The following is an 18,276-nucleotide window of genomic DNA, read 5'->3' as shown; positions in this document are numbered from 1 at the left end:
CTCTGGGGCTCAAACCCAAGTCCTCATGCTTATAAGGCAATCACTTCACTCATTGAGTTATCTCCCTACCTACCCCCACAACTATGGAAGCCTTTTTCACCAAACCTGTCCCCTCAATGTCTCAAGGTGGCTGCTATTACTCCATGAACTAAGTCTCCACAAAGCACGTGCCACAGCTGAAGGAAAGATTGAGTCCTTCTTTGAATTCCCTCAGGGTCAAAGAGCCTGTTCCCAAAGTATTAGAGTCTCATAGACTGAACCTCCCATGTCATCAGTCACACATACATTCTGGGGCTAGCAATGGAAGGGAAATTGAATGCTAGGTTACAGCAGACATGGTAAGGGTCCTTCCCAAGGGCTGCAGGCGTGCCCCAGCTCCCTTGTGAACCTATGTACCATGATGTGAATAAGACATAAGCTGAACAAGGATACAGGGGGGTTGGGGGGAACAAGACTTCCGGGCCCACCTCTCCCACAGGATCCTTGCTTCCCATCTTCAATACTCACTCCTCAGCAGGGCACTTATGGCTCTGCCCCCAGCTGAGTCTTCCCTCTTCCTCCCTGTTTCCAGCGCCTTGCTTCTGGCTTCACAAAGCAGTCCCTTTAATGAAGCCCACACCTTCATTTCCTGCTGCCTCAAACCTGATCTTTCAGTCAGTCCCTAGGGACCGTGTCCTCGTGTGTCATTAAATTCTATCATGAGCCGTCAAGATCCGGCAGTTCTCAACCTGTGGGTTGCAACCCCTTTGGGTGTCACATATCAGATATCCTGCTTATCAAATATTTACATTATGATTCATAACAGTAGCAAAATTACAGTTGTAAAGCGGCAATGAAATAATCATACGGTTCGGGGGTCGGAGGAAAGAGATCACTACAACGTGAGGAACTGTATTAAAGGGCTGTGACATTAGGAAGGTTGAGAACCATTGGTCTAGACCCTGAAACCATTTCTTCTCTTTTTCTCTGAAGTAACCTTCAGTGCTTTATGGGGGAAGAGCCCTTCCAGGCATCCCACTCCCCCATGCTCTCAGAACATGTCCTTCTTGCAGTGTTGGGTCTTGCACAGTGTTAGGACTTGCACCAGATACAGTGTTGCACACCCACGGCTTCATCTCTCTTCCTTTCAGTGTACAGTCTACCCAGAATGCACCTGTGACAGTTTGAATGACAAATGCTCACCATAGCATCAGGTGTTTGAACACTTGGTCCCCAGTTGGTGGTGGCACTTGGGGGGTTTATGTGGTACAGCCTTGCTGAAGAAAGGGTCTCTCTGAGGGTAAGATAGCCCTGCTATCTCTCCAGTTTGCCTTCTCTGCTTTGCATGCATACTTGAGGATGTGAGACTTCAGCTTCCCATTCCTGCCGCTAAACCTGCCTATTGCCATGCCTTCCATGCCATGATGGGCCTTAAGCCTTCTGGGATTGTAAGCCCAGAATAAACTCTTTCTTCAGTAAGATGCTTCCAGCCATGATGTTTTATCACAACCACAAAAAATAACTGATATAAGCCTGCATTTCCCTTTTAGCAGATACAAGTATAATGGAAACATGCTTGCTTTTAGACCTTATCATTTAGAGATATACATTTGTGAATCTCTTAATCTTCCCCTGGCCTGGATGAAGATGTAAATGGCAGGAGCTGAAACAGCTAACTTAGACCCAGATATATGTTGGGTGATATATGCTCTATGGGATATCTATGCACTAAAATAGAGACGGCAGATATATGCTCCATGAGATTTCTGTGCACTAAACTATAGTTTAGGGATGAGGTGTAGAATATGATTAGAATATTTTCTTACATATGTAAGACTGGGTGTTATTCCCAGCACCACACACACACACACACACACACAGAGAGAGAGAGAGAGAGAGAGAGAGAGAGAGAGAGAGAGAGAGAGACAAATTCCAATGCTAAAGTTCATGTTATATGCATCTTACTATCTTTTAAAAAAAATGGGAATTAAGGTCTGGACCTGACTCCCAATGGTTATTCCTGACCTCCACACATGCCATGTGGTACCCTCATGCGCACAGACATATAGACACACAGACATACACACACATGGTGGGGGAGGAAAGAAGAAGGAGTTATAAATTAAAAAGAAAAGAAAAAGGAAATCTATTCATTCAGTCCTCAGGCAAAGAAGTTTGTAAGTTTACCTTTAGGCAGAGCTGGATCCAGGAGCTTTGAGTACATCAAGACTGTTTCTCCAGTCTCAGAAAATTTTTGTAAGGCAGCCTAGACATGCAGCAGCCTCAACCCACACTTTCCAGCTTAACAATGCTTAAAGGGGTGCTCGTCTCTATCTTCATGGCATCAAATCTCCAAAGAACTCAGACAAGCCATGCTGGAGTAGTGGCGTGGCCCTCAGCCCCCTCTCATGGCTGTCAGTGAGAGTCAGCTACACTAAGACAAGTAGATCAGGTTCTTGGAGTCAAGTGAGGTCAGCTCTGCTTAGACAAGAAGCCATTATTACAAAGTCAAAGATGGCTGGACCCTTGCTCTGAATGGGAAGTGGGGAATCTGTGGTTGTCACTAAGTCAAAATGCACCCCAGGCTGTGTGAATTCTACACCTTAGAATTGCCTCCAGGATACAGACGCTGCCAACTGCAGTGAATGGACCAATCAGAGCTGTCCCCTCTAGACATGCGGATTCCCTACAGGGTTTCCTGCTCCTGCTGGCTTCAGCCCTACATAGCTCAAGTACAGGCTGTCATTTACAGCAATGCGTTGAATTAATTTCCGCTCTTGCTCACCTTTCTTTTTTCTTAACCAAAACTCAAAGGTAGAATTGAACAAAAAGGAAGCTACACATAGTAATTTTGTGAATTGGGAGGGATGTAAGCCCATGCATTAAGCTCTCAGTCAGGGGCTCTGGGTTAGGGTAGAGGTAGGAATTCAGGCCCAGGGCAGGTTTGGGGGTTAAGTGGGGGCTCTCACATTCTCCTTCTTCCCCATTTCTTATGGGAAAGGCTCATGTGACAACAAGAGGACCCCTGTAGGTCTCACATCCACTCTTGAAAGTCACATTGTTAGAGCCAAATGTCCACTTACGCAAAGGAGAAATTGTTTTGTGACTGCCCGTAAAAGTAGTTTCCCCCTTCCCTGTCCACCAAGCTCTGAGAACACAGAACACCCTTCCTTGAGACATGGTGTTTTAAGGTTGTCCTTAAAAAATTAATAGCATGGACTGGAAGGAGCCACCAGGGACACTGGTGAAGCAGACATCACAAGAACCATTAGAGTTCACTGTGCTTCTCTGCTGCTGGTAAGAGTGTGATGTCACCAGCTAGCAGATGCCCCTGTCCTGCCCTAAGGAAGGAAGACCTTCCTTGTGTCTTAGAAGAGGAATCACAGTAGATTTAATTCCAAGCTGCCACACCCATCTGGTCCAGTCTCGTCCCTGTCCTTGCAAATGTACCCTGAACCACACATAAGAAGGAAAGAAAAGTTTTCTAACTGGAAATCAAGGACAAAGACCCTTGAAGAAATAACTTTCCCTGCCATGCATATACCTCCTGGCCTGAGTGGTGTGGTGGTGTATGTGGTGCTGAGCCCAAAGACAACCAGCCTGAAACAGAGAGAGGGAAAAGCATCATGGAGAACTCCAGACACTACTACCAACCTTGTATAGCTGGGTATGTATGTATGTATGTATGTATCATACATATATGTATGTGTGTGTGTGTATGATGTGATATGTGATATGTGTGTGTGTGTGTGTGTGAGTGTGTGTACCCTTTGGTAAAGATGCATGGGTAGATGTGTGAAAATGTATGTGTGTGTTGGCCAAAGAGCAACCTTGGCTGTCATTCTTCCAGCATCATCTATCTTGTCTTTTGAGACAGATTGTCTCACTGATACGGAACTTGCTGAGTAAGTCAGTAAGGCAGACTGCTATTACTGTATTTTTTTAAAAATGTGGTATGTGTGCATGGTACAATAGAGTTTCTCTTTGTAGCCCTGGCTTTCCTGAACTTGCCATGTAGAACAGGCTGGCTTTGAACTCAGATATCCACTTCTGCCTTCAAATGCTGGGATTAAAGATGTGTGCTACCACTGCCCAGCTAAACGTCAGTTATAAGGATAGAACTCAGAGCCTAAGGTTTGTGTGGCAAGCATTTTCCAACTAAGCCATCTCTCCTACCTGATAATTTTCTTAAGCACTTCTTGAGCTGACTTTCTGAAGCCCCCGGTACTATCATTAATTTGTGACAGTGAGTGTTCCAGTGTGCTGTATCTCAGTGACACCATGGTGACCTGAGTTCTACATGTCTCCTCCAAGGACAAGGCATCCCTCACTGTAAGAATGCAGATTTGGGGGCTAAGGGCTAGCCCTCAAACTGTAGGAGACACTGCCCCAGGCATATACAGAAGAACTTCTAAATATGGAAGCTGGTAGCCCTGGGACCCCAGAATGACCCTGTGAGGGAATGCCCAATGCTCCTGAAATGCTGAGGCATGATGAGCCCATCGCCCTGCAGAGACAAGGTTTTGCATCCAGTTTCCTACCAGGATTCTGTGAATGTAGCACTGTCTGGGAAGAGCTTGCAGTCCAGGACAGCAGCTTCTGCACTGTCCCCTGTGAACCAGGAGTACAGAACAGAAACTCCAGCAAAAGGCAGCACATCAAGCTGAGCCCCAAAATGAAATCTCAGATGGCCTCTCCATTTCAAAGTCTCAAGGCAGTGTTGATTGAGACTTGGGGGAGAGGGGAGTGATGACTGCCCTGTGCTGTGCACTGTTTCAGGTCCTAGAACTACTACTATCGTGTGCGAATGAAAGATTTTCCTCTGTCTTCCTTCATTAGGACTGTGCTAACAAAATAGCATCTATTGGTGACATCAAACCACTGCTAATCCATTACAGATCTAGAGGCTGGAAGTCCAAGGTCATGACATCAGCAGACATGGTGACTGGTGAGGGCTGCTTCCTTATTCATAGATGGTAGCTTCTAGGTATGTCTTCACTTGGCAAGGGCATGGTGGTGCTCTAGGGTCTCTGTCATAATGACACTGTTGCCATTCATGAAGCTTCTCAGTCATGCCCTGATTCCTTTCTAAAGGACCCATCTCCTAATACCATCACTTGCGGGTAGAGAATCACTGAGAATCTAAGGAGATGCACAGGGTCACACCAACCTTGTTCTGGTGAGGCTTCAATCTGAAATGAGGCTATACCCAAAGTCATACCATGTTGCCTCTTATGAGGTCTGCATGCTAATGGGGTGGCTTGTTGGATGGGAATTAATAAATTCAGTGTATAGGGATAAAGGCTGTGGGTAAAATTAAAATAGGATTAAAGGACAGAGATGGGAAGACAAATCCCACTGTTTGTGAGCCTCCCTAAGGTACATCTGAGCTGAGAAGAGGGAGAGCCACCGGCTAGGGCAGTGCAGAGAGAAGGCATCCAGGAGATGGGCACCGCCAGAGTGAAGCTCAGAGGCACATCTCTGGTGTGTCATGTTGTCATGACTGAGAATTGCAAAAGGAGCTGAAAGGCAGTCGGTAGTGTACAAAAGCAATTCATGGTGATCACTGGGTTCATGACTAAAGGGTGGAGGGTTTGAGCTTGTCAGAGACCCATCTTGAACCTAAGTAGGTGCTCTACTAAGCACATGCTTTTAAATCCCATACCACACTTAAAGTGGTAGATAAAAGACACCACAGACCCCGTTTGCATGTGAGCACATTCTGGTGCCAAGCAAACTGAGAACTGAGCGGGCTGGGTAAGGTATGGAAAGCTACAGTAGGAGGTCATTGTGTCCTGTAGCACAGCAGGACAAGAATGGTGGCAGTGAGGTTCAAGAAGAAGGTGGAATGTAGTGCCTGCCTGTCCTGGGAGCTGACCATCATTGCCCCTTTCTGAGAAGTTTTACTGAGAAGTTTCATGGCTGTGCTGGAGAGAGACTTGAGGATCCTTCAGGGGCAAATTAGTAGGTCAGCCTCATTCAATATTGATGCACCAGCTGCACTGGAGCCCTCCTCCTCCTGCCCTGGCTCCTCCGTGACTGGCCATCACGCCTTCCAAGAAAGCTGCAGGTGCTGCTGAGAAGGTGCTTAGGGAGCCATTAGGAACTTGACAGATGGGCCTTTTTGCCTTCTATGGTGTTTATTATTAATACAGTCTTGTACTAGTGGCTCTTGACCTGAGAGCAGTGTGGTTTCCATCAAGGTAGCGGTGATGTGTGAGTGTGTGTGTCTGTGTGTGTGCATACATCATCCCTAGCTCATTTTCTCTACCATAGTGGAAAAGCACAGGGTCAAGACTTTAATTTCTAGCCAATACTGGCTCGAAGAACTGCCACCCAGTAGTCATAACCTTTGTCATTGTGGTAACAAAATGCCCGACAAGAACAATTTTAGAATAGAAGGGATTTTTTTGGCTCACTGTTTGAGGGTACACAGTCCATCATGGTAGGGAAAGACGTGGTGGCAAGACTGTGAGGCATGTTGCATCCACAGTCAGGAACAGAGAAATGGATGCCAATGCTCAATGCATTTCCCCCTTTTCATTCAGACTAGGACCCTAGCCTGAGGGATGGTGCCATTTGCATTTAGAGTCGGTCTTCCTCTTCAATTAAACTTCTCAATAAACCCCCATCACAGACATGCTCAGAGTGTGTGTCCCAGGCGATTCTAGACCCCGTCAAGATGGTGATGGATGTCAGTCATTACTACACACCCTTGGTAATGAGCAGAGGGCTGATTACTGATCACGGGCTTGGTGCTGACCCCGAGTGGCAAGACATATAGCAGAAAATAGGCTGATACTGGAAACAAGAGCGGCCATCGTCACTCTGGCTGCCATTGGACCTCTTCATAGTCATAGCAAAACCAGGATTCATGGCCATTTCCATCCTGCCACATGACCCTTGAAAATGAAGGTAATAAGGGCCAAGCATGGGGGTGCACACCTTTAATCCCAGCACTCAGGAGTCAGAGGCAGGTGGATGTCTATGGTTTTTTTGTTTTGTTTTGTTTCTTTTTGATACCAACATGGTCCACATATCATTGTGAGACCATGTTTCAAAAACAAAATAAAAACAGCAAAATCAGGGCAGCAGAAGAGAGATGCGGCTTTGTTTACAGCTAGCCAGCATCAAGCGATAAACAGCCATGGTGTGACACCTTTAGAATTCTGTGTCTTCCTTCACTCTGTCTGTCCTGAAACACTCCTAGACTGTGAACGTGAACCACCTTCCTAGAGGCTTATACTTCCATTACTAAACTAGCATTGTGCTGGTATATGCTGTGCAACAGATGTGGGGAGATCTTTGGAATGCTTAGCTGTCTCAGCATGTATGCATACAGCGTGGCAAGCTCTGACACACTTGTGCATAGAAGGTGGCAAAGCCCGTGATAATCTATTCTTGGGGTTACAAAGCACAGTGGTTTTTCTGGCTTGCTTGCTTACTGGGTCAGGCTCTGCCTACTTGTCCTTGTAGCCAGGCCTCAAGAATGCTAAAATTCGGAACAAGGTGAATACATGAGTCTGGAAATGGGACAGCCTTGTGAATTGTGGGCTATTTAGCAGCTTCCCAGCCCCACCCTGCTAAGTGCATATCTGCAGCACCCCACCAGATGTCCTAGAGGAAGGACAGTCACACCACTGGGACCTTCCACCTTGGAACTTAGCTCTCAGCGGTTTCCTGGCTGGTTCTTTAGAACAGAGTAGGATAGGAACCCATCTGTGACAGATACCATCGTGTCTGCAGCTGGGCTGAGCCACTTCCTGCTTGGGAAATGTGGTGCTAAACAGGTGGAATGCCGAGGGCACCAGATGCCTCTTCTCATCTTCACAACTGAACATCTCCTGCCAGCCATTCCAGACGGGGACCCAGGCAGCATCTCTCAGAGACAGGCACTGTCCCTGCTTGCCTGCACGGCCTCCAAGCCAGCAAAGCTCAAAGCCGAACATTCACAAGGAGGCTGATCTAGTCTGTGCTTGGCATCCATAGCCCACACTCACGTTTCCTGGTCTAACCAGAAAGGTGTCATCTAATCATGTTACTTACTATAAACCCAGTGTAAAGGTGTGACTGGGACTTCACATGCTCAGGGAATGTCTTGGAAGAAGAAGCAGAAAGAATGTAGGAGCTGGAGGGTAGAGAGGAGTGAAGTGGGATTCTGCTGGCAGACATGGGTGCTACACTAAAGACCTTGAAGCAGCTGTGTTTACCTCCACAAGATCAATCCAGTCAACATTCTGACACAGATAAGAGATGACCTCCTGGTCCCACCACCTACAGAAGATCAACTCTCAGTTGTTGCTACTGGCAGAGGGCGAATCCCTCTTCTTTGAGGGTGTGTCTGATAAGTCTCCCATACCCTTGTGCATATGAGCAGGATTAATTGAACTTAATGGGTCATTAAAAAAAAGACATGAACTAGGGATGGGGACTTGTCAGGGCATATGAGGAGAGTTGGAGGAGAGAAACAGGTATGAAATTCTGAAGAATAAAAAAAATGCTATTTTAATATTATTTATTAACTTTTAAATTTCAATTTATTTCTTTACTTTACATCCCTACTGCAGTTTCCCTTCCTCCTCTCCTCCCAGTCCTTCCTCCCACTTCCCCCTTCTCCCCCATCCCTTCCTCTTCCCTTTCTCTTTGGCAGAGGGAGGGCCTCCCATGGATATCAAACAGCTTTGGCATACTAAGTTGCAGTAAGACTGAGTGCATCTTCTCCTATTGAGGCTAGAAAGGGCAGGCCAGTAAGAGAAAAGGGACCCAAAGGCAGGAAACAAGAGTCAGAGACAGCCCCTGCTCCTACTGTTAGGAGCTCCACATGAAGGCCAAGCTACATGACTGTGACATATGTACAGAGGGCAGAGGGCAGTCTCACGGAGGCTCCCTGGTTGGCGTTTCAGTCTCTGTGAGCCCCTATAAGCCCAATTTGGCCAATCCTGTTTTCTTATGGTGTTTTTGACCACTCTGGCTCCTACAACCCTTCTTCCCCCTCATCTGCAGGATTCCTGAGATCTGCCTAATGTTTGCCTGTGGGTCGCTGCATCTGTAATTAAAAGGAAGAAAGTCGGGGATAATTCAGGACCATGCAGACAAACCCACAGACTCATATTCTATAAGATAATTTAATGGATGGTTAAGGAAGAAACACCATTCATAGAGAGATGAGATGTGAGAGTGTAAGAGCCCTGCTTTGCAGGAATCTTGTTTGGAATTTTTTTTTTTTTTTTGATGAGTTTAAACCAATTGTGTGAACATTCTCTTGAAATAATTAGAAGTGTTCTCATTCTGCGTGATTATTTAATTCTGAAGGAATGATAATGGGGAAATAATTATGTTGCTAACAAATCTTCCCAGCATGCCCTCTAATCTTTCGTTTGGCCACACTCCACCGGATGGACATAGGAGGGATGGGATATCAAATAAGTCTCAGAAGTTGCAAGATGGAAGTAAGAAAGTCAGTGACAGGGTCGGGGGTCAGGAGCCAAGGGTTAGGATGGGGGTAGGGGGATGAGCACTGTGAATAAGAATTTTCGGCATGGGTAATTAGACTGTGCCTTCATGCCAATTGAGAGTGGATATGGGACTCTGAGAACATAGTTCTGTGTAAAGTATCCTCTAATGCAGACCCAGTCAGTTGGTCCCATGGTGTGACAGTTGATGCTTCTGGAGAAGCATCTCTACTTGTCATCTCTGCTGATGGCCAAATGTATGTTCAGGTACTAGTGTGATTGATGCCACCAGGTACAGAAGTTGACCTTGACCTGCATATAGAACACTGACAGAAATTACCTCAAGATGACAGATGATAGGAAGTGGGAATCACATAGTGAGTGGTTGAGTTTTGAGTGTCTCCTACCTTTTCTGTGTGAGTTTTAGGGATAGAAGTCAGTTCCTGGCACACATGAGGCAAAGTCTCTACTGTTGAGCTTCAGCCCAAGCCCTTTTTTGTCTCTTTTAAGATTTATTTTTATTATTTTTAATTATGTGTAAGTGGGGACAGATATGAACATGAGTGCAATGCCCATGGAGGCCAGAAGAGGGGGAAAGAGCCCTTATGGAGTTACCTGATAGAGATACTGGGACTTGAACTTGGGTCCTGTGCTAGATTAGAACATGCTTTTAACCACTGTGCCATCTCTTTACTTTCATAAGTCTGTTGCAAGGCTAGATCTCACCAAGTTATCCAGGCTGGCCTTGACCTCATGCTGTAGCCCAGGCAGCTTGTGATTCTCCTGCCTCAGCCTACCAGGTGCCTAAGATTCCACAGCCAGCTCCTTGTTCATAATTATTCAGTCCTAAGTGTATTTGGTTTATAGCTGGATAAAGGTTTTCTCTAACAACTAGCTTGGAAAATTCTAAAATTCTAGCATCCAGCAGGTGCCTGTTTCATGCTGTTTAGCTTGAGGTATGAGGCAGCAGAGAGGAAGTCTGAGAAGCCTGTTGAAGCTGTGCAATGGTGCATGTTAATAAGCATCTTATACCACAGTCTGCAATGGAGATGGAGAACCCACTGCTGAGGACCAGAGTCAATGGAGCTTAACAGTGCCAGGAGCCCTGCTGCTCTCTAGCTCAGAGAAGTAAAGACCTGCTGATAAAGAAGTCACCGTTAACTCAAGATAGAAGCAGATATGGGAAGCCACAGGCAATGGCCCAAAGGGGCCAACATCTGATAAGCTTATCAGGACACAGAGAGATGCTTAGCAGGAAATGCCTTTGGCTGCTCCTGTTTTCACCTGAGAGGTGAGGAGCACGTGTTCAGACAGGCTGGCTGTAGTCATTGATGTCAGTAAATCAGGGACGGAGTCATTCCATGGGCAGGGTTCAGTGGCTTTGCCATGTGCATGCCTGTATGCACACACATGTATGTAAATGCACACACAAGTGCACATATAATAAATGTAATTCATGCACACGTGAATGCACATGCACACATACAATTGTGCACACATGTGACATACATGACTCATGTTTACATACATGTGTGCATATCAGTGCACACCATACATTCACTGGCTTCTTTTAGGAATGCAGGCATGACCAGGGGACATTTCTTGCCTTGGAACCAGGCTCAGACTCCTCATTTTCTCCATCTTGGTTCTTGAGAGAAGTGAACAATTTATCCCATCAGATAGTTTAAGGATGATCAAAGAAGTAGGCAGGTGAGGGAGTAGGCCCTGAATCCCATCTCCACCAAGAACACTCAGCACCCGATCAGGGCGTGGCAGGTTGTGTAGGGTGACTATGTTCATGGGGCTCCCTGTGGGAGAAGGAAAGTGGGAAAGAGCCCCCAGTGCTGAGAGCAAACTATGACCATGCGCATGCTCAGTGAGTTCACCTTCCCAGCTCTGGCAAAGCTGAGGCAGGAGGATTGCTGAATGTTCCAGGCTACCTTGCATCACAGGCTGAAACACTGTCTTGAAAAGAAGGGAGAAAGGGAGGGAGGGGGAATGAGAAAGAGGGGGAGGAAAAGGGAAGGAGAAAAAAAATGGGCAGAAAAAAATTGTCTGTACCAAGCTGCGATCACCAAAGTCTGCATTTTTAAATCCTATGCATTGCTGCTTGCTTGCGAGTGTGAGCATGCTAGCAGCCAAATTAACTTACAAGATCGATGAATAAGTTTGTATTTATACTGTCACATATTTACTTCGATGTGCATTCCCATACCATTTTTATCACTTTGTATGTAACTACACAGAGGGTTCCTTTGTGAGATGACTTTTCTATAGCAAACAGAGAGATCATTGATCTAAAGAAAAGAATCAAATAAATGTAATCACAGAGAGTATGTGATACACCAACAAACTGAGGCTGGAACCTGAGTGGCTTTGCTTACACTCAGAAGCCAGAGCCAGAAGGAGGTTCTCTCCCTCCCTCTCTTCCTACCTCCCTCTCTCCTTCCCTCTCTCTATCTCTCTCTCTCTCTGTGTATGTATGTGTATGCATGTGTAAGAGAGAGACCTTCCCTGAGCATCAGCCCCTTACACCCTGCTTTGACCAGCATGATTTTCCTGAGCTCAGAAGAGCTGCAGAGATACCAGTGTCCCTTAACCCCCACACACACCTGGTTCTTCTTAGTGTTCCCACAGCCATCCCCACCCACCCCAGCCCGGCAGTTCACAGGAACTCTGCCAGGTTAGTGGCTGACTGCATATGAACTCATGTGTCTCCCTGCAGTGGGAAGGCATACCCTCTGCTCTGTGCCCTCACATACAGTGTGTGCCACTGGGGACGTCTCTCCTTCCCTCCTTAGCTACAGCTGCCACCAGGCATAAGAAGCAAGAGGTGACAGCAGCTGGATCCATACTGGTAGAGAGCTCTGACTGACACTCTGAACAATCCGACTCTAAACCTGCTGCTTCTGCCTTGTAAGGGCTGTTGCCTTACATCTCCAATGGCTGTTGCCTTGCATCTCCAATGGCTGTTGCCTTGCATCTCCAATGGCTGTTGCCTTGCGTCTCCTAGGAGTCAGACTATGTGGGCAGCTACAGCCGTGGCTTACTTCTTTTCTCACATGCTCGCAGCTGTGCCAGTTCTCTGGGGCAGCTGTGGCATAATGCCTCTCATGGGTGGCTGAAACCCTGGGAATGTCTTCTCTTCTGGTACCGAGGGAAGTCAAACAAAGGTACCAGCTGATGTCTTGCTTAGGCTGTCTAGTAAGAACTGTGTTGGTTAATATTGTCAGCGTGACAGGATCTAGACTCTCCTAGGAGGCAGACCTCTGGGCAGGCCTGTGAAGTTACTTCTAGACTTGGTTGACTGATGTGGGAAGACCCGCTCTGAAGGTGGGTCCTACCCTCCCACGTTCTGCATAAGAAGGAGAAAGTGGGTTGAACGTCACTGTTTCTCTGCTCCTTGACTGTGGATGCTGTGCCACCAGCTGCCCCATGCGCTGCCATGATGGGCTGTACTCTCAAACTGTGAGCCGAACACACACTTCCCTTAAGTGGACTTCATGGGGATTTTGCCCCAGTAATGAGAAAAGTAACTGATACGGAAGTTGCCCTGAGCTTTCTTCTTGGTGAGTAACAGCCACATTTACCTGCACACATGTGGTGGGTTCTCCAGCTGTGGCCTTTGCCTCCAGCTTCCGTGTTGTGAGGATACTAGGTACTTGGATCTGGCCCACCTTTATGACCTCATCTTAACTTGGTTATATCCACAATGACCCTTTCCCCGTTTACATGTGTGTGTGATAGAGAGAGACAGAGAGAGAGAAAGAGATGAGCATGTGTTTATGTGTGCTTTCAGTATGTGTGTGGACATGTGTAGGTGGGTATCTGTGCATGTGCATGCACATGCATGTGAAAGCAGGAAGTTGATATCAACTCTCTCCATCCCCCATCTTATTCCCTGAGGCAAGTTCTCTCAATCAAACCCAGAGCTTGCCAATAATGGCTGGTCTTCCTAACAGGCTTACTCTACAGATCCCTTGCCTCAGCTTTCCCAGGCTGGAATTATAAGAAGGCTGCCACACCCACTATCTTAGTTAGGTTGTCTATTGCTGTGACAAAACACCATGACCAAAAAAGCAAGTTATAGAGGAAAGTGCTTATTGGGTTTACATTTCCATGTTGCTGTTCATCATGAAGGAAGTCTGGCGCAGAGGCCATGGAGAGGTGCTGCTTACTAGCTTGCTCCCTATGGCTTGCTTAGCCTGTTTTCCTATAGAACCCAGGACCACCAAAATAAGGATGGCATCATTTACAATGAGCCCCCATCAATCACTAATTAAAAAAAAATGCCTTACAGCCAGAAATGATGGAGGTATTTTCTCAACTGAGATTCTCTCCTTTCAGAGAACCCTAGCTTGTGTCAAGTTGACGTAAGACTAGCCAGCACATCCACCCAGCATTTACATGAGTTTCTGTGGATCCAAACACCTGCCCTCGTGCTTGTGTGGGAAAAGCTTGAACGGCTGAGCCATTATTGCAATCCCCACCCACCCACCTACCACTACAAAATCGTTTATGAATGAAACCACACTCTGAGAACCCAGGGCTAGGATTCTGACATACACTAATGGAGTGGACTGTATCCTCCAAACGGCACCTGCTATATGGTTTTACTTTCTAACATACTCCATCTGAGGTTTAAAGTCTAGGTCTCCAGAATCTAAGACTGAGCAGTGCTTGAAAATGCTCTCATGTCTCATGAAGGCTCACACATCCCAGCAGAACACAGCGGCTTCTAGAGGAGGTACTACACAGAGAGATTACAAAAGACCAGAGGGAGGTAACCAGGGGTTGAAATTAGCCTTTCAGTGTTCAAAATGTATACTGGGCATTGATTTTTCCCTAAGAATACTTAATCACTCCTTATTACATCTTGGGAAAAGATGAATAAGGCTGTTGTGTTTAACCAGCAAGAACAGAGTGAGATCGCTGGCTGTGAACATGCGGGATGATTGCATGGGCCCTGCACAGGTGCCTACAGTGAGATTCAGAGGGCCACTAAGGTGAGACCCACTCCTGGAAATCCCAGCACCCAGCCTGTGCTGAGAAACACTGGGCTCCCTACAGGCTCCATAAATAACAAATTATATCTTGAAATCCAAGTGGCCAACAATAGCAGTCCTACAAATCAGGGCTTATGGGACCAGGACACATTCTATGTTGGGGGGCAGGTGATGTTAGAGAAACATATGCAGGTGACTATCCCAGCCTGCTGTGGCTCCAGTCCACACGTGCATGCTGTAAAAGCCAGCCTCCATCTGGCCACCTCGCCTCCACTTCTTACCTCAATGCTGGGCATCCCCAAGGATGACTGCCTCATTTCACCATCTTCAGTTCTGACTCCACTTGCAAAAAATTTCCAGTCCTTGGATCCAAGGTGCTGTCCTCCTGCTCAGTCCATGGAATAGATTTAAACATCCATTGCTCTCACCAAAGAAAGTGATCTATGTTGACTAGAGAAAGCCCTTGGCCTTCCTGACCTCGGAGGCTAGCTCTCCAGCTCTCTCACATACGGAACTACCCACCACCCAGACCACCAGGGCTCTCCAGTTCATACATACTCCAGAGGGAAGAATGATTATAGCTTTGCTGAAATCTGGAATCTCAAGCAAATTCCAAATGCAAACAAAGCCCATTTCCAAATGAGTCACACATCATGAAGCCTTTCTTCCCAGAAGCAGAGAGAGAAGGTGCTAGCAGTAAAAACCCAAGAGTGTCAGCTTCCCTGCTAGGAAAGATGGGGCTGCCCCATGCTAGTGTGCCTTTAAATAGTGCCTCCTAAATGCATCCTCATCTCCTTGTATTTGTAAGTGTGCTTAACACATCAACCCAATATAAAACTAAAAATACATTTGTGTATGTGTATGCTTGTGGGTTCATGCATGGGATCGTGCATAGGTGAGTGGGTGCATGCATCCGTGTGTGTGTGTGTGTGTGTGTGTGTATGTGTGTGTGTGTGTGTAACTGTTGTATCTATGGGATCTATGGGATCCAACAGTTACAAGCAGAATTATGAACTGTGAGTTATGTGTTATGCTGGAGTTAGAAGCAGTTATGCATTACCACGTGGATGGTGGGAGACGAACTTGGTCCTCTACATGAACAGTCCATGCTCTTAAGCACCAAGCCATCTCTCCAGCCCTATTGTTTTTATTGATTTCCTGTATGTTTGGCTCTTACCCAGTCCCAAACCCTTCTCTCGTTGGCCAAATCCCAAGACATAACACAGTTAGATCACAGACACTGGGAATCTCTTTCTGTCTGTTGTTAGTTGCTTCATCTATACTAGAATCTTGCCTCCTTGGGGGAGGAAGCTGAGAAACAATGCACCTTGGGAAGCTGGAAAGATTGAAGATTCACCACGCTGGTCCCCAAGTTTGCAAAGCAGTAACAGCATCGGGGGGACAGAGGAGACTTTTAAGTGCAGCTGCCTACAAGGTGTGCTGGGGGTGCCAGGGGTGCAGCCTTCATGAATCATCACCCACGGCCAGCAACGGTGGCAGGAAGGGGTGACTGCAGCTGCCTTTGCATCGTCCATGCTCCTATCAATCATCCCAGTGAACTCACAAAAGAGGAATATTCTCTTATGGGTACCCTATCTGGGGTGAATAGGCATTTGTCCATATTTCTGTGAGAAGTCATACGGCATCATTGGCGTGAGTCTCTCAGGCTATCCTTGCGGTGGGTGCCTGTCTCTCTCTTGATGTCTGGACCTGTTCACTGTATCCTATCACTTCCTCCCTGGCTGGATAGAGCACCTGCCATGTGGTTTCCCAAGCATGGACACAGAGAGTAAATGATTTGAAACTGCTAATGTGTGGAAGCACCGACTCTGTAATTAGCCCGGGCGCAGAGCTCAGGCTGGAAGTGACGTCACTCAGACTATTCGAGTCACTTCCATGAGGCTGCTGAGGACTCTGGCTTCACTCTACGGCTTGACTCTTGTCCTGGTTTCACTTCTGTATCTGTGGGAGGGGAAAAAAAAAACCACTTTGACTGAAAGTAACTTTTGGAGAAAAAAAAAGTTTATGTGACTTACAATTCCAAGTCAGTCCACCCTTGAAGGAACTCCAGGCAGGAATTTGATAGCAGCCCAGCTTGCCATTCCACACGGCATTACCCCAGACCAAGGAATTCACTTTACAGACAAAGACGCTTGACAGGGACCATGGAAGATGCTGGCTGTGGGCTGGCAGGCTCATGCTCACCAGCTTTCTTTTATAAGTCAGGATCCCCATGTAGGGAATGGTGCTTCCCACAGTAGGCTGGGCTCTCCTAAATCAGCTAAGTGCAGTCCCCCACAGACAGGCCCACCTTGGAACAGGTCCTTCCAGTTTCTCAGCTGAGGCTCCTGAATGACTCCAGGCTGTCTCGGGTGACAGTTAACGCTAAACAGGAAAATGTCTTTCACTATAGACCCCTCTGTGCACCTAGAGTGTCAACATGCACTGATCACATGGCTTGTTATCGTACATTCTATATACAGTCTTCCAGACTCTTCTAGTCTGAAAATGCCTGCTCTTTTTTTAGAAGTTTCTTGAACTAATTCATAAACAATCCTCCTGGGTTCTCTGCCATCTCTGAATATGTTATTCATATGTTAAATTCCCTTGTCACTTTCTGAATTATTCCCTCCTGTGTCTTCATTCTCTTTGTTTTTACTTCTTCTTCAAGTCTTTCTTTAGACTTCATGCTTCATGGCTAGAGAGATGGCTCAGTAGTTAAACGCGCTGTCTGCTCTTGTAGAGGACAGGAGTCCAGCTTCAACACCCACATGGTGGCTCACAAACATTGCTAACTCCGGCTCTGGAGGATCTGATGCCCTCTTCTGGCCTCCATGGGCTCTTCACTCATGTGGAATTAACCACATATAAACTTATTACCAGCAAATGATTGTTTTTTTTAACCTTCTTGGTAGATCTATATGCCTGGAATCACATAAGAATTTTATTGTGTGACTGAGAGAATGTCTTATGATGTTCCAGAAAGTTCCATAATCCCTAGCAGGGGGTGGGGGATTTTCCTCCATCTCCATGTGTGGTCCTAGGAGGGCTACCCCCCCATGCACTTTGATGACAACAGCTGAGTGGGACCCAACACCTCTGAAAGCTCAAATCTGTGACCCTTTCTCACTCCCTCCATCCACAGAGCCAAGGTGAAGAAAGGGGTGAACATTCTGTCTGCACAGACCAGCGAGCCTCGGCAGTGGGATGTGAGGCAAGAGGTGGGGAATGGAGGAAAGCACACCACCACCTCCGTGGCCTGCCAGCGCCTAGGCCCTGGGGCCCGCAATAGGTGAGTATCCCCTCCAACCGTGCATGTCAGCATGTGTAGGTTCCACCATGTACTCTTTGAGCGTTGGTACAGAAATGACATCCCCCACACTCTGTCACCTGAACTCCCTTCTGTGGGGTTTGCCCTCCCTGGCTTACCCAGAGGATGCTGTGATGAAGTGCTCAGTTCTACACACAGATTAGATTTAGTCATCGGTGAGAACGAATCGCTGAGAATCTCTTCCGCTGCTAAGATATGGTCTTATCTCTTTCTGGGGTCTCATATATTTTATATATATAAAATCTCCATACAAAGAAAATCCATAGAAAGTTAATTATCTCAGAAGATTGGAATTATAATATCCACTGGGAGTCTTAAGGGGGGGGGTTGTTTTCATTTACATAGGAAACGTTTCATTTAACTTTAAGTACTTCTTTAAAATAATGATAATATTCCACCATAAGCCTTTAACTTAATGCAAGTAATCATACTGAGTCTTTAAGAATCTAGGTTGTTTCCAGGTTTGAGTCTCCTAGATTAGCGGATCTCAACCTGTGGGTCTCTATCC

General features: G+C 46.5%; 1 protein-coding gene across 1 annotated transcript in view; it reads left to right on the top strand.

Annotated features, from left to right (window-relative positions):
* The window catches only part of Tmem132c (transmembrane protein 132C), a 242,963-nt gene that overhangs the window by 130,928 nt on the left and 93,759 nt on the right, over positions 1-18,276 (top strand). Inside the window, exon 3 of the mRNA XM_060382303.1 lies at positions 17,583-17,729. Coding sequence (XP_060238286.1) covers positions 17,583-17,729 — 147 coding nt within the window. The remainder of the gene's footprint in view (positions 1-17,582; positions 17,730-18,276) is intronic.

This window comes from Meriones unguiculatus, chromosome 4 (assembly GCF_030254825.1).
Source record: "Meriones unguiculatus strain TT.TT164.6M chromosome 4, Bangor_MerUng_6.1, whole genome shotgun sequence".
Classification (NCBI taxonomy): domain Eukaryota; kingdom Metazoa; phylum Chordata; class Mammalia; order Rodentia; family Muridae; genus Meriones; species Meriones unguiculatus.
This window is presented reverse-complemented; position numbering and strand designations above follow the sequence as displayed.